The sequence below is a fragment of the Pungitius pungitius genome, chromosome 11 (genome assembly GCF_949316345.1).
Source record: "Pungitius pungitius chromosome 11, fPunPun2.1, whole genome shotgun sequence".
In the NCBI taxonomy this organism is placed as follows: Eukaryota; Metazoa; Chordata; class Actinopteri; order Perciformes; family Gasterosteidae; genus Pungitius; species Pungitius pungitius.
Window position 1 is genome coordinate 20,255,579 of NC_084910.1, and position 24,061 is coordinate 20,279,639.

At 47.1% G+C, this 24,061-nt stretch overlaps 2 protein-coding genes across 8 annotated transcripts; one reads left to right on the forward strand and one right to left on the reverse strand.

The window, feature by feature from the left end:
* Positions 1 to 29: 29 nt before the first annotated feature.
* Positions 30 to 9,384, reverse strand: cblc (Cbl proto-oncogene C, E3 ubiquitin protein ligase). 7 transcript variants are annotated; one of them, XM_037452907.2, is made up of 13 exons: positions 9,088 to 9,384; positions 8,181 to 8,887; positions 5,709 to 5,855; positions 5,473 to 5,629; positions 4,957 to 5,078; positions 4,555 to 4,692; positions 4,382 to 4,469; positions 4,083 to 4,214; positions 2,185 to 2,376; positions 1,716 to 1,853; positions 1,481 to 1,539; positions 1,038 to 1,093; positions 30 to 589 (listed from the first exon to the last, which is right to left on the reverse strand). In XM_037452907.2, exons 2-13 carry the CDS (start codon positions 8,564 to 8,566, stop codon positions 522 to 524), a joined length of 1,683 nt encoding a protein of 560 aa, XP_037308804.2. In that variant the 5' UTR covers positions 8,567 to 8,887; positions 9,088 to 9,384; the 3' UTR covers positions 30 to 521. The 7 variants fall into 7 exon arrangements, with proteins under 7 accessions (XP_037308804.2, XP_037308799.2, XP_037308806.2 ...); XM_037452902.2 differs by having other exon boundaries at positions 1,038 to 1,096; positions 9,088 to 9,380; XM_037452909.2 differs by having other exon boundaries at positions 1,481 to 1,536; positions 9,088 to 9,379.
* Positions 9,385 to 11,611: 2,227 nt separating this feature from the next.
* On the forward strand, positions 11,612 to 24,044 carry bcl3 (BCL3 transcription coactivator). Its single transcript, XM_062565754.1, has 9 exons — positions 11,612 to 12,564; positions 13,059 to 13,173; positions 17,378 to 17,486; positions 21,147 to 21,348; positions 21,902 to 21,990; positions 22,080 to 22,157; positions 22,531 to 22,698; positions 23,109 to 23,208; positions 23,310 to 24,044. Exons 1-9 carry the CDS (start codon positions 12,069 to 12,071, stop codon positions 23,426 to 23,428), a joined length of 1,476 nt encoding a protein of 491 aa, XP_062421738.1. The 5' UTR covers positions 11,612 to 12,068; the 3' UTR covers positions 23,429 to 24,044.
* The last annotated feature ends 17 nt before the right edge of the window (positions 24,045 to 24,061 follow it).

The following is a 24,061-nucleotide window of genomic DNA, read 5'->3' on the forward strand; positions in this document are numbered from 1 at the left end:
CATAATGGGAGAAAAACCTTGAGTAGCGGACGTATGTCAGTTACAGGTTTAATACAATATAAGATGTTTGGTGGAGTTACACAGAGGCCTTTCTTTGCTCACTAACTCATTCATTGGAACACACTTAAATAATGGGTTTAATTATAGTGTATTTGTTCAGATTTTCACTCTGCAATTTCCCCCCTTGTTTGTTCATATGATTCATTCATTTCAATTATTTCATTGAAGATGAAAAAACATTTTGTTTATAAATAATCAGTTCTGAACCTGTTGAGTTAATTGCAGTGTCAAAGTTGAACAGCAGGAGGCCTCTGTTACCCATTCAACTTCAGCCGTGTGGTCAAAATGAGGTTACTTAAGGTTGAACATGAAAACAAAAGGATTCTCACATTCAATGGGGGCGGATTTCTGGATTTGAGTTTTGTTAGTCACCAAGTATTCAGAGTCTTTAGTTTGTGAAGGACGTTTTTCTAAGAGAAGAACATTCTTCTCATTGTCTCCCCCGGGTCACGTCTATCGTCTCAGAGCGACTCTTTCAGTTCCTCCCTCTCTTCATGACGTTGTCTCAGTTTGACTGGAGTGGCCCCACCTGCACATGAACACAGTAAGAGATCATACTAGAGTGGCCCTGCATGTATGTATGCATAGTATGTTGATGATGCCTTACTTAAAGAGGATTTGAGAAGTGACTTAAGCGACCTGAGGGTCAAACTGGGAGAGATACTAAAGAAGAATCTACTTATCTCCTCAAAGAGGGTATTTACAGAGAAGGAACCGGATGATAAACGTTAATAAACAGAAACACGCAGTTCCTAATCTTAGTAATATTATTTCATTAAACAGTATTCTTTCAAGTTGCGGTGGATAAAGCTAAAATGGTGGATTTTAATTGAGCAGAAACAAGAATCCTTGGAACCAGCGGCTTTTAATCTTCTTACATTTTTAGAATAACATCATCTGCATAGTGTAGAACAATCAACACGCTGTAATGTATGTGCACAGTTCAGGTTACAAGTGTAAACGATGAAATGTCTTACCCTCAACACTCCTTTGCGAGGGAGACAAAAACTTTGCTGGTGGGATTAATTCAGTGCTGCTGAAACATAAAATGGAAACGTAGATAAATAAGTCTTTAGTAACCACCCACAGATAAATATGTCACTTTTATTATAATCATTACTACATGCTGCTTATTGTTTGGATAAAAAAATAATATGCAGAAAGAAACAAGCAATTCAAGGTGAAACCTACAAACGCACAAGAGCCACAAAGCAAACTGCATGTTAGCTGTTAATTACAATTACTACGAAACGTCTTTGTTCCCATATGGATCTTTTGCTATAATGTACCAGGAGACGGAATACAACACGTCACGATCCTTATCTCAGTCAAAGAAAAAGTCACCAAGCAGGATGCTTACAATTAGTCTCTCACAGGTTTCTAATGTATATTTAAACAACTCTACTAATCTGCGTCTTACCTTTTCATATTTGTCTGTTTTTTCGGTCTTCTATCTCTTTCATTGCCACTTTGATCCTGCTGACGAGAGCAAACATGTCAGGATGACAACGCCGTCAGCCACTGGGATGGATGAAGGTAGATACAAGACTTACGTACTAAAAAATAATGTGTAATTAGCTTATTTCATTCCCTGGCTGGCACACTCATGCATTCTGAACATTATCACTCCTGAGGAATGAAGTGTTGGAACCTACTGAGCGGGCGTGGGACTGTTTGTCTGGTGTCTGGAGGCCGGAGAGAGACGGACAGTGTGCGTTTGTGCGGGTTTTAGGGGGCAGAGATGGAGCGCTGAGGCCCGACCTGGGAACCTGGTAATCCAAGCTTGAGAACTGCTAAGAGAAGACAGTAGTAAAGAACTAAAAGAAAAGGGAACCAGCACAAGTTGCACATTCATACCATTCATCCAGAATGAGTCGAGGACAGAGACAAGCAAGGAAAGACAGAGTGCTAGTGGTGCTACAGCGATGCGTCAAGCTAAATGCTAATGTCAATATGCTAACCACAATAATTATAACATGCTGTGTTTAGCAGGAATTGTGTTTACCGCGTTAACAATCTTAGCTTAGGTGATAAACATGTGCAAAGTACCACTAAAAACAATCAACCACCAATCTGTCCATCAAACGTCATGTCAATCCATTTAAAACAAAACAAATGGTTGACCTTCTTAAGGGCAGCCATTTGTTTGACCATCAATTCGATGTCCTCATGGTCCTCTTCATCGTGGTCTTCCTCGCCCTCCTCCTCCTCCTCCTCGCTCTGGCGGCTGCCTGGCCGGTAGGGCTCCACCAGGACGGACTCCGTCCCTCGGATGTCGCAGCGGCAGTATGGGCAGGTGTGGCCGGCTGACTTCTGCTAGATGGTCATCCAGGGCAGAGAAGCACTAAATGAAGGGACCCGTCGACACGCATCGCCCCGAGAACAGCGCTGTGCACACATTGGACTTCTCTTCAAAGAACAAAGGCAACAGTGAGATGTTAAAGATGGAGGGGGAACCACCAGGTTTAACATACTGAGTAGATTGTGGTTTTCCACAAGGAAGAAGGACAGTAACTTTCATTGTTTGAGTCATTCAATGCTTTGTCTCTTTTCAGGTTTTATGGCATTCATGCATTTTTTTTTTATTCTGCATCACATGGCCTCTTTACAGATGGCTGTATGCTCTTTGTAGCTGAAGATCTCAAAGCAATCCATCTGACTGATGTTCTTGAAAATTGCACCACTTTTTCAAACTCTACCTTTACAGAACGTTGGTATTCTTTTGGTTAACTTTTGAGATTTAGCTGCAAATGTGTCCAGATGGTTTTAAAATTGTGATTTTATGTGCTCGTGAAGGTCATTGTTCGGTAAACTTGCTGCTGATGTGGCTTACAGCTTAAAACGTTTCCATTGAACGTCCACAAAGCACATTGACTCTTCTTTTCCTGTCACACGGTCTCTGCTACACGCACACACTAGTGAACAAAGTGAACGTGACCGATGCAGTTTGAGGAGGATGTGACTCTGTGCTCACACAGGAAGTCCTCAGACAAATGTCAGGACCTGCTGCTCTGCACCTTTGCAGAAACTTAAAACTCCCCCAGAGCCGATCGGGGGGCTTGTAGTTGGCTGACATGAAGGTTGAGCAGTAGTTGAAATTCCTTCTCCTTCTGTCATTTTAAAGAGGAAGTGGGCACACAGGACATCACATGACCAAAACATTTTGATTTACTGACGGACTTTTGGGACTTTTGTGCCACCTGGTCAGACGTGATGGATGTCATTGTAAGTCAACTGTAATCGTCTGTGGATCTCAGATAGAGGTTATCAGTGTCCACGTTGCCATGGTTACAGTAGGCAGTTGGCATGCGGCGGGACATCTGTCATCGACAGTAATGGTTCAGTTCACAGACTTTTGTTTTTGAACCATTGAACCGATGCTTGTTATCAAACTATTTGCTCATGCAAAGAATTGCTTTAAGATTCTTTACATGGGGAATCAACTGTTCTTTTTTAGGCCTGAGTGATCCAATTCACACGCTTGTGCTGAATATTTATTTAAATATTGTTAGTGTCTTCATATTTCCTCATAACTAGAGAAAATAAGGACTAAGCTTGCATGAAAAAACGCACCTCGTATACTCCACTCTCAGCTCTTTTTGTCCCTAAATGCCCTAAATGCTGTTAAAGACGTGTAGGAATGGATGATACCTTTTATGATGACTCTTTTCAGAAAAGCAAGGCTACTTTGTTTTATTTCAGGATTGTTTTGCTGAGCTTGAAAAGTTTTTCGGGGCAATTCGTCATTCCAATGAAACGTTTTACCTGGAGATACCTGGTATTGATGCATTTGTATCAAATGAATTTAGTCTTCACCATGTGAATATAACTCAAGCCTTTTGTTAAACAGCTGTTTAGGTTTTACACACCCAACCACATCTAAATGCAGAAATAAATCTGGTTTATTCTCCCGTGACGGTTTCCCTCCACTGAACACACGCTACCTGCCGGTAATGAGACCAGGGCGGCTGAAGACGAGCTTGTGGTCTGAGGCGCCGCTCAGAGCGGACGTGGGTTCATACCTGCCAGCCTGAGAGGCACGGTTGGCAAAGGAGATGCCCGCAGGGCTGGATCTGAGTGTCCTTGTCCCTCTCCGCACAGATCTTGCACAGCTGGAAGGTGCTGCCTATGTCGCAGTAGAGCTCGTACTGCTCCTGCGTGGCGTCATGGCGGCGGCGATGTGGGTCGACGGGTGGACAGCGGGAGACAACACAGAAAACCATAAGTCGACCATTCGGGCTGTGAGTTACCTTCTTGCCTCTCAGGATGCTGTGTGCGGTTTGATTATTTGATAAAGGGGGCATGAAGAGCATCCGCTTACCTGCGTGACTTTGACTTTGCCCCTCCGGGCCGGCTCATACAAGCTGGTCAGGTCCGGGTTCCCGTCCCGGCCGTCTGGGTACAGGTAGCTGCACACAAGCACACGGCACTTTGAGGGAAAAACCCAAACGAAGGTACCAAACGAAGGAGAGAGATGTGTTTGTTGGTCCTGACCAGCCTTCTTTGAAGCCCTGAACCAGGGCCTGGAAAAGGGGGGTACTCTGGGGTATGGTCTGGACGACGCCGCCTTCACTGGTCACATGACCAATGGCCCACTGGCCCATTCGTGTGCAGCTCAGGCGAAATATATAGCTAGGGAAGAGGTAAAGATCTTTGAAAATCACACATCAGAGGAAACACACCAGCTTTGATCTGCACTTAAGTTTGTTGTTTTCTGTATTTTGAGCAACGAATTACAATAAAATTCCTCTCATTGTTAACACCGCTAAACTATTGATGCTACATGTAGTCTATGGGTCACAGTTACTATCATGAGTTGCTGCCTGTGATTAGCTACTAAATGTAGAATTAAAAGGTGCCTTTTGGACTTTCATATCATCTCCTGCTGGTCCTCACCTCCCAGGTCTGTGCACGTAGTGTTCCAGACGAGCTATCACCTGGTCGTAGGTGAGGAAGGCCATGTAGCCTGGATGAGTCACTGCCAGCTGGTTCCAGTTCCTTAAGAGAGATCTCCACGGCTGAAGGGAGAGACCATGTTATTGCCGTTTCCCCTATGGGGGTAATAGTTCTTTGCTCAGCATGAAGAGACAAGCGGAACCAGTTTTCCTGGCTCTAAGGTAACGAAATGGGCCTCTCGGCACCTCCTAAATAGTCGACTAAATAACACATTACATCTCCTTAGTTTAGACTTGTGTTTTTGGGGTTTCTACTCGCAGGGACTTCCTGGAGTCTATTTGTGAGCCATGATTTAGGTGGCTGGTTGCTTGGTTGACGTGTCCATCAATCGATGGTATGGGAACTCATTGCGTTGACACCCGCGTCACAGCGCGGAACAAACAGGATGTTGACAACACAAAGGTGACAGAGCCTTTTACCCGAGCAACTATTTTGTCAAGAAATGTAATTCTTCACCTGAAAGAGCCGCGTGAAGATGTCGAACTCAAACACAGTGATGTGGTCACTGCAGGTGAGATCTATTGTGGACTTGAGGGCCATGGACTCCATCCCCTCCTCAAACGCGTGGACACTCCGCAGCTTCTCTTTGAAACTGTTCCAGCGCACTACACACCTGTCAGAGCGTCTGACACCATCAGCACAGGGCGAACGTGGACACACAACTTGGCAGCACATGAATGAGCCACACTCACTTGTTTCCAAATGATGAAGTCCAGAAGTCCTGCGCCTCCGTCTTGGTCAGCCTGTAGGTGTCACCTTGAAAACTGCCCCCTGGAAACATGGCCCTCAGCTCCCAGAGCATGTGACTGAACAGCAACGACAGTTTGGTCAAGTTCTTCCTGAGAAGGAAAAAGAAACAGCAGACGTTGTGTTGCAAGAAATGTGTCATTTGTGTCTCTGTTTTCTGGCTTTGAAGTAAGTTTTATCTCTTAAACAAATACATTAAACCAACTGAAAGAAAGATAAGCGATAAGATGAAGTTCTACAAAGACCTTTTTGGGTCAGGTTTCGTTGATGAATTGATGCCCTACTGATACTTTCCACTGTAAGCAAGCGCTGCTGATTCTTTCCATAGATACACACACACAAACATGTAGTCCAGCGAGCAAACAGGATGCTCTGTGCTGCGTCTCTGAACACCACGGAATGTTCCAGTGGCCAGTGTGCCACTTCAGACCAGATCACGGTTTACTGCACTCTCCTGCTCTTCATTGATTATGTGTATATATGACGTTATCTTTAAACGTGAATGCTCATATTTCTAGATTCAGTTTATTTCTGCGACTAGAAGTCCGGAGAGATCCATTGTCCTTGTTTGTTTGCTGACAGAAATGTGGATTACATGAGAAAACCTTTTCATTGAAACCGACATCAAAAAGCCGCTCCATGGACATGAGTAGAAGACAACGTTCCTCCAAATTAAACCTGGAACGAAGCCCTATCGGACATAGCAGTCTCATTATTTTAAGTAATATAGCAACATATGACATAATCAACTAATAAATCATGTGTGAGTCTTCTCTCTTAGTTTCGGCTTCTAGTTGCGTGTTTATTGGAGTTTGCACATTTGCGTGTGTTAAATTCCATAAATTGCAGTCAGAAGAAGTGGAAGCCGTTGGTGTGTCACAGACAATAATCTCACAGCCACTAAAATCCTGCCGTGCTGCGTCTCTCACTTCTGTTTTACCTTCATCGGACAGAAAATTCACCCACTAATGGGGGGGCGATTTCTTGTTAACCGTCTTCGCGTCGGGTAGAAAGAAATCGAAGAGAAGGACGTCGGCCTTTGAATCATCGAATTTGCAGTTCCCCTGAGGCACGTTACACAGCCCATGCGTGGTCATTTCCACATGGCTGCTCATGCAGTGACCTGCATGTGTCACATGACGCAATAAATATTCACACCAACACAATCTGATTTAGGGGTGTTTTTGACCAACTTTGATGGAGCCTGTTGTCTGTAACTGTACTTACAGTCAATCGGACTGATGGACAGATGTTAAAGTAGAAGAGCGGATTTTGGCCACATGGGGGTTAGAAAATAAACCCTCACGAGGTCTCAAGCTGCTCACGTACTGAGGTTGTTTTTGCCAAGTTTCCTCCACATTAACATCACAAAGTAGCAGCGTTGGCCCTTTTTCCACCTTCGTCATTAGTAGGCCCAACAAGAGACGCGGGTTCAGCTCCAAATAAAGAACTCGCTCTTTTTATTCTGCTGCAAAATGTTCTCTTTGTCCCGACAGAAAGCAGAGTAACGTGGTCACTTCCCTCCGTACAGTGAGCTGTTTCACTTATTGAAGTTATTCAGTGAAGCGCGGCTTCTATTTAGGTTCCATTTAGGTTTAAATATCGTGTTTATGTTATAAATAGAACAGCTTCTATTTAGGTGTAAATAGAAGCTGTTCTATTTATAGTGTAAACACGTTATTTTTGTTCATGTAATTTAATGTTGGATGGATTCTTAGTTTGTGCCGCGTCACGCGGGAACATTTTTTTGTTGAACCTGAGCGAATGAAACAAAAATGCAAACATGTTTATGAGAATGATAGAATAATGAAATAATGTATTTAAAAAAGAAAAAGCTAATCACAACTTCTGATTTTTCAAGAAAATAGTACAAAACTAGATTGCCACTTTGCAGTTGTAGGTCTGCGCAAAACCATCCGCTTGCACCTAAATGAATTTCTATCCAAAATGTTTTTAACCGATTGGGTTTACGAATGGATTTGAAATATTTTACAAAGTCAATGTGACCTTGACCTTTGACCACTAAATTCTAACTGGTTCTTTCTTGAGTCTAATCGTCCATCTGAGCCAAATTACAGATAATTCTCCAGAGACACAATCTCTCAAAGGTCAAGATGAGTCCCCCGTGGAGTCCAAGTCCTGAGACATCTTATTCCTGAGACATCTTATTCCTGAGACATCTTATTCCTGAGACATCTTATGAGAAACGTTCTCTGCGACACACAGATCCATGACGGACATTAGTTGGTGGATCTTCTCTAAGTTACTGGTTTTGTTGGGACAGAACACCACTGTGTTTTTTGGTTCCTTTTCCTGAGCAACATTCAACAATTAGATCATTATCATGATCGTATAGAAATATTATTTCAAATATATAGAAGAAATAAAATCTTCTTTCCGGTCCGGTCCCGTCTCACCTGTGGCTGGACGTCTCCTCAAACATCTTCTCGCGTCCCCCTTTGAACAGCAGCAGAGCTCGCTCCGTCTTATCCAGCAGGTTGACGGCATGAACCCTCAGGTACTCGGCCTCGTCTCCCCGGGGGGCCCGGCCGCCCGCCGCCCCCCCGGAGCCGCCCCGGTAGGGCTCCCACACCTGCGCGAGCAGCGCCGCTGTGTCCGGCACCAGCTCCGGCAGGTACGGCGGGCTGACCCTCAGGCCCAGCCGGGGGTCGGTGCACAGGTGGCGCAGTTTAAGCAGCCTCTTGAGGAGCTTGTCCACCAGCCGGCGGTCTCCACTGGTGGGGGACTGGGAGCTCAATGGCGGGCTCGGGGAGGCTGCTGAGCCGCCCGCCGCCGCCGCCATTCCGCTCTTGTGAAGTGAATTTAGAAAAGCTGGAAAGGTCAGGCCTTCGGGGGAATAAGTAATAATGGTCCTGCTCTTCTGAGGGGTGTAAACGCTTTGAATGTGTGAATCTTTATTATCAAAAAGAGGAGCAGCTGTTCAAAGCGTCTCAAGTTTGAAGTTTTGTTGTCCTGTGGACGTTTTTGTGAGTCCCCAGCTTCATCCGATGACAGCATCCGTGCTCGTTCCACTCGACCCAGCAGCGGGGGGGGGGGGGGGTTTATTACGGCATCCCCACGGATCCACTCGCTCCGGTTGCAGCTCCTCGTTCCTCCGTCACGTCTCGAGAGGAACACAAAAAACAACAGTGAGCAACACAACAAGAGGCCGGCTGCGAAGAAGACTCTGAGAAGTGTGAAACTGCCTCCGCCTTCCTACCACACATCTAGCACACGCACCCCTCCCTCTTCATCAGGCCCCCACCTTCGGCAGCAGAGCAGTCTCACATCGTCACAGGCAACCGAGGAGAGGCTTTTACTCACAACACAGCGGAAACGTGTCCTCAGTCATCAGAATGATTCTGCTTCTTCTTTGTTTCCTTCAGTTGACGTCGCCTTCTCTCTCTCTCTCTCTCTCTCCCTCTCTCTCTCTCTCTCTCTCTCTCTCTCTCTCTCTCTCTCTCTCTCTCTCTCTGTATCTCTCCCTCTCTGTTCCTCTTTCGCTCTCTTATCTTGGTCCACCCTTTGATTTGTTTCCTGGTTGCAGCCAGTCAGACAGGTTTGTTTTCTTTGCTCTATTTCTTTGGCAGGCAGAGTGAAAGAGACACAGAGAGAGAGAGAGAGAGAGAGAGAGACGTGGTACCCACCACACACATTCTCTCAAAGAAAATGGTCACCTTCAACACTTCACTGAAGGTGAAAATAATAACTTTCACCTCTCAGCGGATTAAATGGATTTATTGGACAAATCCCCAGAATTCTTGTTTTTGTTTCAGTGCATTAGTTTTGGTTGATGACTCTTTTAATACCCAACTCTCCTCCTCAGGATGAGTTGTAATTACTTTGTTGAGTTTTTCAGTCTTTTACCACCATCGGGTCACAAATGTCTATTTGTAAATCAACAACAAAGCCAAATGACTGAATGAAGCATTCGATGAAACAGTTTGTCGTTTGCTTTTTTCTACTGAAATATTGTAGTAGACTAAGTTTATATTATTTATCTTCAGTTCAGTTAAACCATTTTTACACTATTTGTAAATTGTGTGAAGGCCAAGGTCTATTCTGCTTCAAAAATAAGCTTTTTTAAATGTATTTATTATGCAAAAAAACAATTATGCCTGTGACTTTATATAGGACTAAAATAAAGGTAACTATCAAAATCAATCGATAAATACAATCTATGTATGTTACACAAGACACTACAAAATAAAACAGGAAACAAACCCAAACCGTGACAGTCTAAATAATAATTCATCTCTATCCAGATGATTCCATTCTACAGCTGTTTCCATGAGCTTTTATTGTGGCTTTTTCTAAGCTTCTTAAATATTTATTTTGAGTTGTTATTTTCCAGGCTCGTTGAGGGGAAAAAAAACAATGTGTGTTAAACAAAAAAAAGGGAAAAACAGCGTTGCCTGCTGCGGGGTTCATTGAGCAGAAGATGGCGGTAGTGCACTTCAAGCCTGACACCAGGAAGACCAGTTAAATTACCCCTGAATTTAGAAACATGGAGATCGCAGAGAGACTCCATGCTCCAGACGAGAGGAACCTGAAGGAGATCTGTGGATCTGCACTAGTGCTGCTTCAGACCACAGCCTTTGCAAAAATATCTGATCTAGAAATGAAGAAGCAGAATGAACATCAGCACCACAAGAGGGAGACACTAGATGGGACCCTGTGGGCCACAGATGATCTGTGACCGTGGCCCGTTGGAGGTTTCCATCTTTCTCATGAACGGTGGCAGGACCCTGATTGGTCGAGTGCATTGACAGCTGCACGCCATGTTTGTGTAGTGTCGGGTTGTTTTAGGGACTTTAGACACAACTTTGACTTTCCGTTGCCGACTCCACACTTGAGTGGAAAGAGGAAAGTCCCAAATTGACCCTGGTAATCAGAGCGGGGTGGAGTGGGATACGAGGGGGGGGTGAGGCGTCGTTGGTGTGCACGGGTGCATGTGTGTGACAGTGTGTGTGCACGTGCATGCTTTATGCAACATGCAAGGCAGCAGTGGCCCGGCATCGAGAGGACGGGCCTCGCCTGGCGTTACAGCTCGAAGCCGCAGGCGAACGGACGCACGGCACCTTAAACAATGTAAACGCTCACCTTTGATTATTTACAACGTAATAAGTTCCCGTATTCGCACAAATGCACATTGTGGGAGAGCTGCGATGTAAAGATGGGAATAATCAGCTGTAGTGTGACTTAGTGTGATAACTGAGTCAATGGTGTCTTTTCTATACTGCAAACAACGCCGGATGTGAAAATCCACATTATGGTCAACGATTTTAATGAACAAAATAACATTTACATTTACATCTTTGAGAAGGAAGTTTGGAGAGGAGGTTTTACCTTCTTTATTTGTGGTTTTATTCTATTCTATTTGTGGGTCTACTGATGTTAACGTTAACACATCAGAACGGCAAAACATTTGCAAATATGTCCAATTTCATGAAAAATGGGGCAATGTAATTCTGCATGTTGTTAAAGTCACTTTCTCATCTATGAAGTGAGAAAGTCGTAGTAGAGAAACACACTTCATAACCAGAGACCACTTTACTTGCACAATTTCCGTACTACATGAAACGGCATTTAAATGGAAATCTGGAAACATTATTACTAACAACTAAACAACTCAAAGCAGTACAGAAGTGGCTTGTGTGCGTGGCCAGTTCTGAATGGCAATGGATGTATGACGTCCTATGACGAATAGGAAACAACATGGAAGCGGTGTCCCCGTCCAGGAGGCTATGAACCCAAACGCTCAAAGCACCTGAACCAAGAGAAGCATCGATCCTTGAACTTCTTGATAAATTCACGAAGATAACTTGAACTTGTCATGCAAAGCAGACAGATGTGGAAGAGGTCGGACATGCAGACATTATTTTGACTTCAAACAAGTGTTTTTTTTTTCTTTTCTTTCCTTTTCACTCCTTCACTCAGTTGAATTCGGCCTCAAACCGAAACAAAGAGTGCAGCGCGGAGAGGGAAAGCACCGCACTCATTAAAGCAGATGCGCGCTGGCGCAGCTGCTGCACTACCTGCAGTCAGTGGAGGTGCGCCGGGACGCACAGCTCTCCTTCCCAAAGACATTTACTTAAATAAACCAATGACACAAAGGGAAACACACTGATGCTTTGATTCCGCGGGGATGGGGGCAACGCGCACGGTCGGTCTCTTTGGATTGAAGTAGTCCCACCAAACTGTCCCCCCCCCCCCCCGAACCTGGAAAAGTTCGTTTCTTCAGGCGCAGACACCTGCCACGTCTTCGGGTCGTGGCTGCCTCGCACCCCTCCACCCCACAGTCGATGCCGAGGATAAGGACCATGAACGGGGACCACTGGTCGGTTGCCGTCGCGCCGCTGGATCTGCGCACCACCAACCGAGAGCGTGGGAGCGCGGACTGCAAGGGTCGCGCCGAGGACGCCCCTCGGGGGGCCGGCGGCTCACCTGCGTCCCCGGCACGCGGAGGGAAGGACGCATCGGAGACACGCTGCCCCGCGGCCGGGAGCGCGCCGGACCCGCAAACCGCTGCCGCGCGCAAGCGGCCAGCGGACGCGTCTTTTTGCAAGCTGCCGTTTAGGAAACGCCCGATCATCGTCGAGACGGAGACCCCGACGCGGCCCTCGGTCTCACCGCGACGCGCGGATCGCCTTTCTCCCGCGGCGGACGCCGGCTTCCCGCTCCGGGAGGGGTCCGAGGACGGCAGGGTGCACGCGGCGCCGGGGACCCCGCGGCGGGCAGCAGAGGCAGGGCACGCTCCGGTTGGCTTCAGATTTAGCTTCCTGCAACAGTTCGATTACGGTAAGCGTCTCTCACCCAGTTCTTCGTTTTTACGATGTATGACACCATATGATCTTTATTACACTTCTACCTTCAGCTCTGAGCTCCACAAAGTGCTCATCTGTGACATGATTTCTGATTCTTGCATGGACACAATAATCGGGGTGTGTGTGGGGGGGGGGGCACACCCTGAGGTGACACTAGGTTGTCAAAGGGAGAGCAACCTTAGAGTTGCTCTCTAAGGATTGCTCGGTGGTTTTGCTACTGGTCTTACTACATTGTTTGGGAACTAGTGTGTCACAGAGGGAAATGCAGTGCAGTCGATGCAGCAGCTGCTGAATCAACGAGAAAGTGTCCAGTCAGCTTTTCTCCTGCATTGGTTCAAGTCGCTAACTGGGTCAAGTCATAGCTGAACTCCACGCAAACCCCCCTTCCGTATTGCTAAGAGAATACGTTTCGTTGGTATATGTGTGCCCTGATGATGTCTCCCTCCCTTCTGCTTCCTCTCTCTACAGCGCATCCTCCGTGCCCGGGCCGTTTCCCCGGGGTGACCCACCCCCTGGTCCACCCGGACGAAGGCCTGCGGACTGGTGTTGCTCTGGCTACACATCAGGATGACGACGGAGACACGTATGTTGATGTCTTTAACTGGCTTCGGTATGGAGGCAGTTTTTTTAATCCCAGTGGGAACGTGGCTCAGGTCTCAGTTGCTTGGTTACCGGTCAGAGACCTTTCTGTGGAGATCAAGGGTTTGTGGAGATTCTCTCTTTCGTTGGTGCGATTAGTGAATCTGGTGCGTCTTTCTGCTGCAACCTGAAACGTACGAACCAGCAGACACAGTAACTCGTTCTAAATGGTCCCGGTAGGCCAAGCCAGTGTGAACCACAGGACCTGAAGCCAGCCGCCATCGGTGATCATTAGTTATCATCGCTCCCTCCCCCCCCCCTGCATGTGATGCTTTACGTCCCAGGACATTTCAGTCTGATCATGTGTCCTCGATGTGGGGACCTGTCCTTCCAAAGGCCACACGGCTGGAACCGGATGCCTTCTGCTGGTCTTTCCTCATCAACAAAGCTTTTGGGGTTGTGAACTTGAATGTGACTCCTGTAATATCAGCTCAGTGCATTTGTTTTAGACCCCCCCCCCACCCCGAATTCACCCAAATGTTGTTTCACTTCCTGTGAGGGGAGCTAGTTGAGTGTACCCAGTAGTGATCATCTAAGTGGATCATGGATGCTGTGATCTTCTGGTATCTCAGGCGTTAAGGGAGGGGTTGGGGGGGGGGGGGGGGTCTTAGAACTAAGTGCAGGACACTGGAGGAGCTCTCGACATAATGCAAATATGCAACATTAACGCATGGTTACTTTACTTTGTCTAAAGTTTTAACACCCACCCGCCCACACGAAAACTTGAAATGTCAAACTCACACACACACACACACACACACACACACACACACACACACACACACACACACACACACACACAAACAGGGTCATATGACTGAAAACATAGCACGTCTAAGAATGAAATTACTCTTATTTTGCATCACCATTATTTACATCACAAGACGAACCCGTGAGGACCAACGTGTGGGCAGCCGTGGGTCCCGTGACATGTCACAGCTGCTTATTGTCCCACAAGGGTTTTAATAACCACAAACACCAGCTATTACAGACGGATCCTTCTTCAACTTGTGTCCCTTATACCTGCTTTTAATTTGTCACCTTGCTGTCTCTTTACATCAAAGAAGAAACAACAAGAAGAAACCTTTTCTTCTTGGGAATTGATAAATTCTCATGAAGTCGGCTCGGTTGTGTTGTACCTACTTTGTGGTTCCATGAAACTTAGTGTGAATTCAGCCCCCCTTCACACAGCCGTGTGTACACGTGTGTGTGTGTGTGCATAGTGTAAATGACTTAGTTCTTACGTCAATGGGGTGTTGGTTGTCTGTTCTCAGCGCCTCTGAGCCCCTCACTTTCGGGAAAAGCAGTAAGTGCTCAGTCTTTAGACACCATGCGGTTTCTCTCAGGTGTCTCTATCACTTTTCTTCTCTGTGTTTTTAAATGAATGGTCTCAAAAAAAAAAACCAAACATCCGCTCCTTACTTCCTCATTTACCGCTTTCTTTTTGATCAGCTTCATCTCTCTCTCTCTCTCTCTCTCTTTAAGCCCTTTTATCCAAACGTCTATGTGAGATGTGCCTACAGCTCGTATCGCTGAACGCTTCCAGTCAGTCCGTTTACTGGCACAATAACACGGTTGTAGGTGGAGTTTGGTAATACTCTTATCATTAAAACTGTCATGTAAATCAGGGTCAGTATTGCAATCTTAGACTTTATCATTTCACATGTACTATACCATGCAGACCCAATGCTTGAATTCCACACTTAGTGACATTTACAGCACTAAAGCAGGTAATGTTTAACATGTTCACCTTTGTGTGTTCACTCTTTTTTTTATAATTCACACTAAATTGAACGGATAGTTGAGGTTTATGTTTTTTGGGCTATTTGTGAAAGAAAAGAGAAGAAAGTGAACGTAAAAACTGAAACGAGTTCACTCTGCCGACGTCGAGGTCGTGGAGGGAACGTCTGGGGGTCACAAAGGAAGGATTCGTAGTCAGTGTAACCGAGCCACACAATCCCAAAAGCCCAAAGATATTCTGTGACTTCACCAAGACATTAACATGTTCTCAGAGAGGTTCCTCTTGGAACCAGGCTCTCACACGGAATGAGACAATGTTGTGGGAAAAGGCCTTTGTTTGCCTACAGTGTGAATGCGTCACTGTGTCCTCTGACCAGAGTCCACAGTCCTCCGACTTCGCCCCAACGAGAGGGTTCACATTGTGACACGAAGTAGAGCCTGAGCTCAGTACCCTAAACCATCCGTGCATTGAGCCCGAGGCGTTGCATAACTAGTCATGTGATGACTGTTGACTTTTTGGCCCTTGGGAGGAAGATAGAAATGTGGGTTAACGCTGCTTGTTGACCGGGCCGCGCGGCGTCTCTTCTGCGTTCTACTGACACCCAGCTGGTCCTCAGACCACAGGGCCCGTCAGGCTCCCCCCCCCCACCACACAAAACAGGATACCACACCGTGCCGCCTTGTCTTTTTACTCTACTCGGTCTCTTGTCTTCTCGCCTCGGACACACACACACACACACACTCTCACACACACACACACGGTCACACCGGGACTGTCAGTGTCAATGCGGTACGACTGGTGTCTACGTCAGTGCTGCAGAGCCTGAGGTCGTCTGGGGCTGTGGTCTGCCCCACTTCCAGGAACTAGAAACAGTACAGTTTCCTCTTGTGAGGAAAAGAGACAGATGGAAGCAGACAGAGGAACTTGATCCCTTGACCTTTTGTCTCATATCGGAGAGATGTCCAACGGACATGTCTGACCGCCGCTGGTTTGGTCCCTCCAATCCCCAAAGCGTTTACCGGTGTGACAAGTGATGATTGCGCGTGACGTACAGTAAACGTGATGAACAGATGGCTTTTGATTCAGATCTGTGCACTTCTCTGAGCTCAGTTACAGGAACGGGCAGCAGCTGAGGAAGGAACCACCGCGCTCCCACAGTTCTGCTTTTTCAGATCGCTTGTTGCAGTGGCGCAGGGGACAGTTAGTCCAAGACTTGGTGTCCTCATTCATTGGCAGCCCTGCATGTTAGGACACACGCACAGACCCATTATCCACGAGCAGCTTCCTGCAGACAGTCAATGCTTCAAAGACCAGAAAGCAGTATTCACTGTGAATGTAGGGATTGTTTGAGCTGCTCGGTCTGTCTGTGAAGACGTCAACGTATTAATGCCACAATGTGATACGGTCCGTTCCATGAAGAGTTTTCTGTGCTGAGGACGGTCCCCCGTCTGCTCAAAGACGCGTTTCATTTGTATCCGGGAACCGGCGTCGTCAGGACTTCACGTTGCTGAGAGGAGGTGATGCCGAAGTGAAGTCTGTCACTGTGAGAATTCTAAGCAACTTCTCAAAAGCTGCACCTGTGAAGGGCAGAGGGCCCATGGCAAGACACAGAGCGCTGCCGACACAACAGGAAGTGACATCAAATCAACCGGGCCTTTACTGGAAGCCGTTTTCTTTAAAAAGAAAAATGCGAATGTTCTGCAGCATGCGCCCCCCCCCCCCCTCCTGCTTGGTTTTCAGCGTCTCCTCGTCCTAAACTTTGTCCTGCGTTCGTGCTTTCGCTTCACGTAGCGACCGCACAGTGGTTCCCCTTTAATCTTGATAAGGCCCGTGATAAGGCCTGTGTGTGAGTCATGGAGTCGAGTTTATCTGTCGGGTTCCTCGGTACGACGGGTCCTCGGATGTCGTTCTCGTTTTTTTGGCGGCTCAATGGTGGTTTGATAAAAACTGGAATACCACCCCGAATGAAACCTGTGGACTAAATCTATTTAAAGCAAGTTTAATAGCTGCTCGTTTTAGATTCACTCTGTTTCTTTGTACAGAAGAATCATGCATTTTAGAGGTGCTGGTAGTTATACTGTCTTACCGTATATTCAATATTAATCTTCTCATATTACTCTCAGAAGGGAAGAACTATAAGGGTTTCTGTTGGTTTGAGTTGATCTCTTGAATGAATTCATTTACTTTGATTTGTTCATACAACGAATGCTTTTACAAACTTTATAGAGTCCTCGATAAAGTGCAGTGAGTTTAACGGGTCTCAGATGTAAGTTTTAAGCAAAAAACACAAAACAAATCGTGCTGGAATGAAACACCAGGTCAGCGTGAAGATTACATATTACATACATATTACATATATTATATGTGAGATTGTATATTTGATCTGGTTCTGTCGTATCCGTTACAGGGCTCTCCACATAGCCGTGGTACAGGAGGAGTTCACCTTGGTGCTGGAACTGATCCGACTGCTGCTGTGGGCCCGCAGGGGCCTCGACGTCTACAACAACCTGCGGCAGGTAAAGCAAACGCAGCACCTCCGACATGGGAGGGTCGCCACGTCCCGGGTCCGCCGGTCTAAGCCGAGGTTTCCCTGGGCAAGACCCCCCCCCCCCCCCCCCCCCCCGGGGGGTGTGAGCTGGAATGAATGCGTGCGAATGTTTGAACGGCATGAAGCTTTGAGACCAGAGAAGCTCTTTACAAGGTGATGGGGGGGAGTTTTTCTGACCAACAACCACAGTATGTGAAGCACATCCCCCCCCCCCCCCCGCTGCCTCACCCCTTTCTGATAACAGTAACATGGAAAAGAATGAAAGAGGAAGTGCCTCGGTTTCCTCCTCGCCTTGCACTAGGTTACTGCACACTCTTCTGCTTATGGAATTCACCCCCCCCCCCTGGTTACTTCAGCTGCGCTCGCCACAAGCCCAACCCGAGGCGAGGCTGGGGAGGGCCGCGGGCTTTACACCACATTGTTTGATTCTACACGTGCTTTTTATAGCGTTACGTTTCCTCTAAACCTTTTCAGGATTTTCGGGGGGGGTGGAATTTTTTTGATGGAAACTATCAGGATTCAAGCCGAGCCCGTCGTGGCCCGTTGTGATTTATTACTTCGTCCAACCAGAAACCAGCTTTCGGAGAAACGGGATGACGCACGTTCCAGAGCATGTCACTTTAAACGTTTAATATTCCAGCACATGCACATTTTCCTGAGTCTTCCCAAAGTAACTTTGAGTCTTTACATCGACGTTTGCACTCAATCAACTTTTGTTTTACTGAGAAAAAGAGACCTTCGGCTCCCCGAATAGCAACGTCAACAGAAGGGAGAACGTACATTGTACTTTACTGGAATGTGCACAAGGAATTGTCTTTTGAGTGTGTCCCAACCGACTGGCCTGGAGCCAGCGCTCCTCCCCCCCCCCCCCCCCCCCCGGGCGTCTCCACCTCCTCGCCCCCCCCCGCTCCATGCCTTCCGCCGGCCTCCTTCTCTCTCTGCACCTGAGCCCCGTGCAGAGCTGTGCTTCTCAGGGCTGGAGTTTCTCACAGGACACCACAGGCCCCGCTTACCAGAAACACTCTCAGCGCCGCGTGTTGTCTTTCCTCATTGCTGAGGCTTCAAAGCACAGCTCTTATGATATCCTGTGTCTACCTTGAAGTAACAAAGTGCAAGCACACACACACACACACACACACACTGACAGATATTATGCCACATGCAATGATCACCAAAAGGGGAGATTTTGAGTCAGTGGCATACCCGGTTGTGTGGTTTTGGCTGAATATCAAAACTTAACTTTTCATCTTTAATCTCACATTCAGTTCACCTGACAGACCTCGACACATGTTCTGGCCTCGGCCGACCTCTCGAAGAAAAAAACTGTAAAAAAGAAAACAGCGTTTCCAATATTGGTGACAAATCCTGAGTTTCTGTGGTTTTAACTATAAGGAACTTTTTGACAGAGTGTTACTATCAGAACCAGAACGACAAGTCGTGGATTTGCCTTCCACTCCGCGAGCTGCTGTTAGCGGCACAGAAAGCGGTTTGATACTCCCACGCTGGGCACGCGGCACACGCTACAGGTGACAGACTCTTGCTGCTGGTGGTGCCATGCGGGACCGACCCCCCCCCCCCCTACCCACACTGAAACCTGCACTGAATGTGCTTCAGATCAAAGACGTCCATGCAGCTCCTACAGTGCAGTCTGCAGCCCATCTGCTGCGATTTAACATTTCTGTCGCTACATTGTGGGATGAAATCTTCTTTTTAATTGTTTGTTTGCGTGCATTCTGGTAAGGTGCCAGTTTTTTTTTTGTTTTTTTTAAATTGAGTGCGAGGGTGCGTGCACCAGCGAGATATCTGTGTGTTTGTGTTTGTGTGCGCTTTAGTATCCTCGTTCCGAGAAGTCACATGACCCTCCCTCCCCCCCCCCGCCTCTCTGCTTTGGGCTGTTTCTCAACATAACTCTGTTCAGAGGGTAGTTCGCGGGGACTTTCCCTCATGTGCGTCTCTCTCTCTCTCTCTCTCTCAGTATCGTTCTGTTCTGTCGTTGCATATTCATTTTCCTTGTGAGAATCCAGGCTCCGTAACGATAACCACGATAACTGGCTGATGCTGTCGGTATAATTTTTTTTTTGCTGACGTCAAAGCGTTGTGATGTTTGTTTGTGCAGCAGGCGAGCCTCCCCACTAAAGAGTAGTGTGTCTTTGTGTTGGGCCCTGCAGCGCGGGGCTGATCTCCATCGGCTGTTTACCTCCTTCATGCAGGAATGCAGGGGCAGGGGGGGGGGGGGGTGGGGGTTTCCCTCGCCATCCCGTCTTTTCCCTGGACTGCCCTCAAGTTGCTTCAGTCTCTTCCTCCGTATCTCCGCCCTGCACCACCACCTCCCCCCCCTCCCCCCACTACACACTCCCTTCCTCTTATCTTGCAGGATTTTAGTTTGTCTAAAAGCCAGAGATAAACTCTTCCAACTCTGAGGTTTATTCTGAAGGCCTTAAGCGGCCTCACTGTGGACGATTCTGCCAAAGTAATAATAGTGGAACTTTTTCAAAACGTCCGATTGTGGGAAAAACGTGAATCTTTGATGGGAATGTGTGTGTGTGTGTGTGTGTGTGTGTGTGTGTGTGTGTGAGTCACAGGATTCAGGGAAACAGAAGCTGAAGGGAGAATCACTGTAACACTGAAGGAATGCCACAAACACCGTCTCTCACTGCAAGACAACTTTTCAATGTTCTTTCCTGAAACAAACCCACAGCACCCACACACCCCCCCCCCCCCCCACACACACACACACACGTACAGCACACCCACACAGTTACAGAAACAGTAGAGAAACCTGGACCAACCATCTGTTCCTGATTGTTGTGCCAATTGTGTAATCTCAATTGCAGCTAAAAAGTCCGGTCCAGAAGACTTCCTTTTATGGATGAAATATTGCTCGGCTTAATTTAAAAGGTTGTGGGTTCCCTGCTTGGCCAGAGTTGAGAGAGTTACCAACAGGATGAAACACGCTGCTCTCGCCCAAAGGAACATCCCAGATTGCTCAAGTGAATTCATTCAGCACTTTTTGCGTAACTTGTGTTTTTCCTGCATATTTACAGGCTGTTTGCAGGTTCCTCCCAACATAGAATTAATCACACAGATTCCTGCTTGGGTCGTTGTCTTTTGTCCTTTCCAGTGAGCTATTTTTTGGACTTTGATTTAAATGCTGACAGATATGAATGTTGACTTTGTTAGTGTGTGTGTGTGTGTGTGTGTGTGTGGGAAAGGCTCATGATCCTCTCACATTGTGTGGTAACGATAACTGTACCAGACAAGGTTCCTTGTTCCTTTACTGTACGAAGGCGTTGGCCTGCTCGTACAGGCAGAGTTCCTCCTGCGTCTCTGACCTTTAACCTGCAGAACAGGTTAGAAATAAAAGAAAGGCCTTAACTAGAAATGATTTTGACTCACTTGTAAGAATGTGTCGTATGTTTGTCATTTTTTCTTGCTTGTCGGTCATTACTTTTACTCTTGATATTCATGATTTTGTCGCTGTGTCTCGCAGCAGAAGACGTGCCGCTCTCATGTCTCATATTTTAAATATGCACATGTTTTGTTGAGGCGGACGCGGGAGTGTGCAGCAGGGTGAATCCCTTTTTGCGCGTCTGAAGTGTTCTTTCTCCGCTCTCATCCTCCCCCTCAGACTCCTCTTCATCTGGCAGTGATCACGCAGCAGGCTGCCACGGTGGAGGCCCTGTTGAGAGGCGGCGCCGACCCCGCCGCCTTGGACCGCAACGGCCAGACGGCGCTGCACCTCTGCTGCGAATACGACCAGCGCTGCTGTCTGTCCGTGGTGCTTTCCCACGCCCAGTCCTCCACCTGCTTGGAGATTAGGAACTACGAGGGTAAGTCTGCAGTCTGCAGAGGGAGCGCCGTGCTCGTGACCCAGTTCTGACACGGTTGACATGTAGATGCTGCAGATGCTTTGACAAACGGGGGAACAGCGGCGCAGACGGTGCCCCGTGTTCGCCGTGGGATGTGAGCTCTGGTTCAGGCGGGAGCAGAGGACGTGTCCTGCGTCTCTGTTGTTCGGGCGAAGTCACATTGACTCATTTCCTTTGTGTCGTCACGGCGCAGGAGACCGTTTACACTGCGTGTTCAGGAGAAAGCCCCCAACATATTCACATGGGCAATGTGGAACTGGAACTAAGTTTGAATGTAGGGATTAGATCTGACGACATGGCAGCAGCTTCCGCTGAATAACAAACTTCACTTTACATTTATTTTCCCGTCCGAATAAAACATCGAGAACAAACATTTCCTTTTTTTTCCAATGTACCGTCTCTGTGAGTTTCACTGCGTGTTTCAAGCAGGAGTGTGTTTGTGCACGCTGTGTGTGTGTATTTGCATGAAGGCACGCGCTCAGCGTGAAACCCTCTGCTTTGTCCCTGCTCTCAGGCTTGAGCCCTCTCCACCTGGCCGTGCTGCGCGGGCAGAGAGACTTGTCCAGGATGCTGCTGCAGGCCGGCGCCGACATCAACGCCATGGTGACGCCAAGTTTCACTACATCACGAACCCGACCGGCACCGTCTGTGCATCCTCTGACTTTTCCCGTTTTTTCTTCCTCTTTGATCAGGACGTCAAGAGTGGCCAGAGCCCCCTCATGCATGCGGTGGAGAGCAATAACGTGGACATGGTCCACTTCCTCATTGAGGTAATGAGGGTGTTTGGGTTGGGAAGAAGGAGGTGGGAGAAGGGCTGTGACTCAGCTCGATCCGATCATTCTGTTTTTTCTCTTTCTGGCTCATAAGCTGCACACTGAGTTTCTCATTCTTGTCTAGCTTGAAGATAAGACCTTCCGATGATAGTCATAGTTTAGCTCTATCACCACAGCTGACGCGTGTACATGGATATAATTATCTCTTCTCCTTTCTTAATCTCTTTTTTTTTAGCATCGTCTCTTCCTCTCTCCTGTCTGATCTAACTCACCCTCCCGATGTGCCGTTTCACTTTCAATGCCTAACTGCGTCTCTGTCAGCTTTCTTGATGAATCACATTCGGCTCAACTTCTTGTTTTTCTGCGGCAGGGCGGCTGTGATGTCAACAGCCAGTCGTACAGCGGGAACACGGCCCTGCACAGCGCCTGCGGCCGAGGGCAGGTGGACACGGTGCGTCTGCTGCTGAAGAGCGGGGCCGACAGCAGCCTCAAGAACTACCACAATGACACCCCTGTGATGGTGGCCAAGAACAAGAAAGTGAGCTGAGTCCTCCCTGGAAAAAGAGAGAAGAAATTCCATTCTTACAGTGTTGTTTGTGTATTTTTAAATGGTTTGTCAAGTCGCTGCCTCGGGACAATTCGGAAGAATAGAAACTAAAGGGTTGCCGAATTGAGACTGAACAAGTAACTTGATATTGGGAAAATGTACAATCAGTCAATGTTTCTGTGATTGAAAATCCCACCACTGCTTCAATTTGGTCAGGACCAACTCAAAGAACTGCGCGATCTACTTGACTCATCAGGCTTTAGAGAAGTTGGAACAAATGGTCGGAAGATAAATGTGTGTTTCCTTCCCTCTAGAGGACAGACCGACATGGTGCAGTTTTCTCCAACAATATCTCGTTGAGAGAACGCTCTGTAAGCAACTATTTCTAAATTATTTTGCAGATAATAGATGTGCTACGAGGAAGAGGTTCCAATGCGGTTAGAAGTCAAGATCAACACTGTGTGTCCGTCTCACCACACGGGAGCAGCTTTACAGATAATGGTAAGCACACTGACCTACAGGTTATCAGGTACAAAGTGATACTTGTTACACATTGCAGTGAGAAATCAGAAGACATTTTTCACAACTTGCTTCTCTTTTAGGGTCCCCGTCTCCCAATCACAGTTGTGGTTGTTCACCTTTGAATACGCATCACACCCCTCATCATTGCACCTCCCATTCTCCAAAGACTCCCTCTACACTTGTATTCCCATTTTACTAGCTCAAAGTTATTCTTCAATAAGTGCAATTTGAAGCTACCTCCTCCAAGCTGACCAGAAAAAGCAGAAGGTTCAGCTAATGGGGCGACAAACCAGCAAAAGACTGCACCTGAAATGAACCGTCCTGACAAGCTGGTCTTCTTCTGGATTCCATGGACAACCATGCATTGCTCCTTTCAGCCTCATTCAGCTGCTGGGACCCAACCGGCTACCGCGGGATTTCTCCAAATGCACCTCTGAGGCAAAGTGAATGTGCCACTGGTGTGGATGCAGCCGACATAAAGGACAGTAAATGATGAGCATGTGCCCATGCTTAGTGAACTCTGAGTCCCTGTTTATTCATGTATTGTGGTCCTTACTGCTGTTCACAGAATGACTGTAAAGAGATGACAGGGGAAGAAGGGCAGCACAAATAAAAAGCATCACCATATGTCTTATTGCACTGCTCAGAATAAGGCTGAGCCATGTGACTTGAACGGAATAGTAGTGCAGTTAACTTCCCTCCTCCTGCCATTTAAAAAAAAATATGTCCACCTTTTAGATGTCTGTGTGCACGTGTGTGTGGTTTTATCACTGTCAAAAGCTGTCGATATGTCAATATAATATTTTTTTACATGAGACGTACGTGTGGACTG

Excerpts from the sequence above, each read along its gene's own strand:
- cblc (XM_037452902.2), bottom strand. The coding sequence starts at position 8,566 with ATGGCGGCGGCGGCGGGCGGCTCAGCAGCCTCCCCGAGCCCGCCATTG. Across the intron at positions 5,856-8,180 it reads GAGGAGACGTCCAGCCACAG|GAAGAACTTGACCAAACTGT; the intron begins GTGAGACGGGAC and ends TTTCCTTCTCAG. Across the intron at positions 590-1,037 it reads CTCGCAAAGGAGTGTTGAGG|GTGGGGCCACTCCAGTCAAA; the intron begins GTAAGACATTTC and ends GTTCATGTGCAG.
- bcl3 (XM_062565754.1), top strand. The coding sequence starts at position 12,069 with ATGCCGAGGATAAGGACCATGAACGGGGACCACTGGTCGGTTGCCGTC. Across the intron at positions 17,487-21,146 it reads TCTACAACAACCTGCGGCAG|ACTCCTCTTCATCTGGCAGT; the intron begins GTAAAGCAAACG and ends CCTCCCCCTCAG. Across the intron at positions 21,991-22,079 it reads GCGCCGACATCAACGCCATG|GACGTCAAGAGTGGCCAGAG; the intron begins GTGACGCCAAGT and ends CTCTTTGATCAG.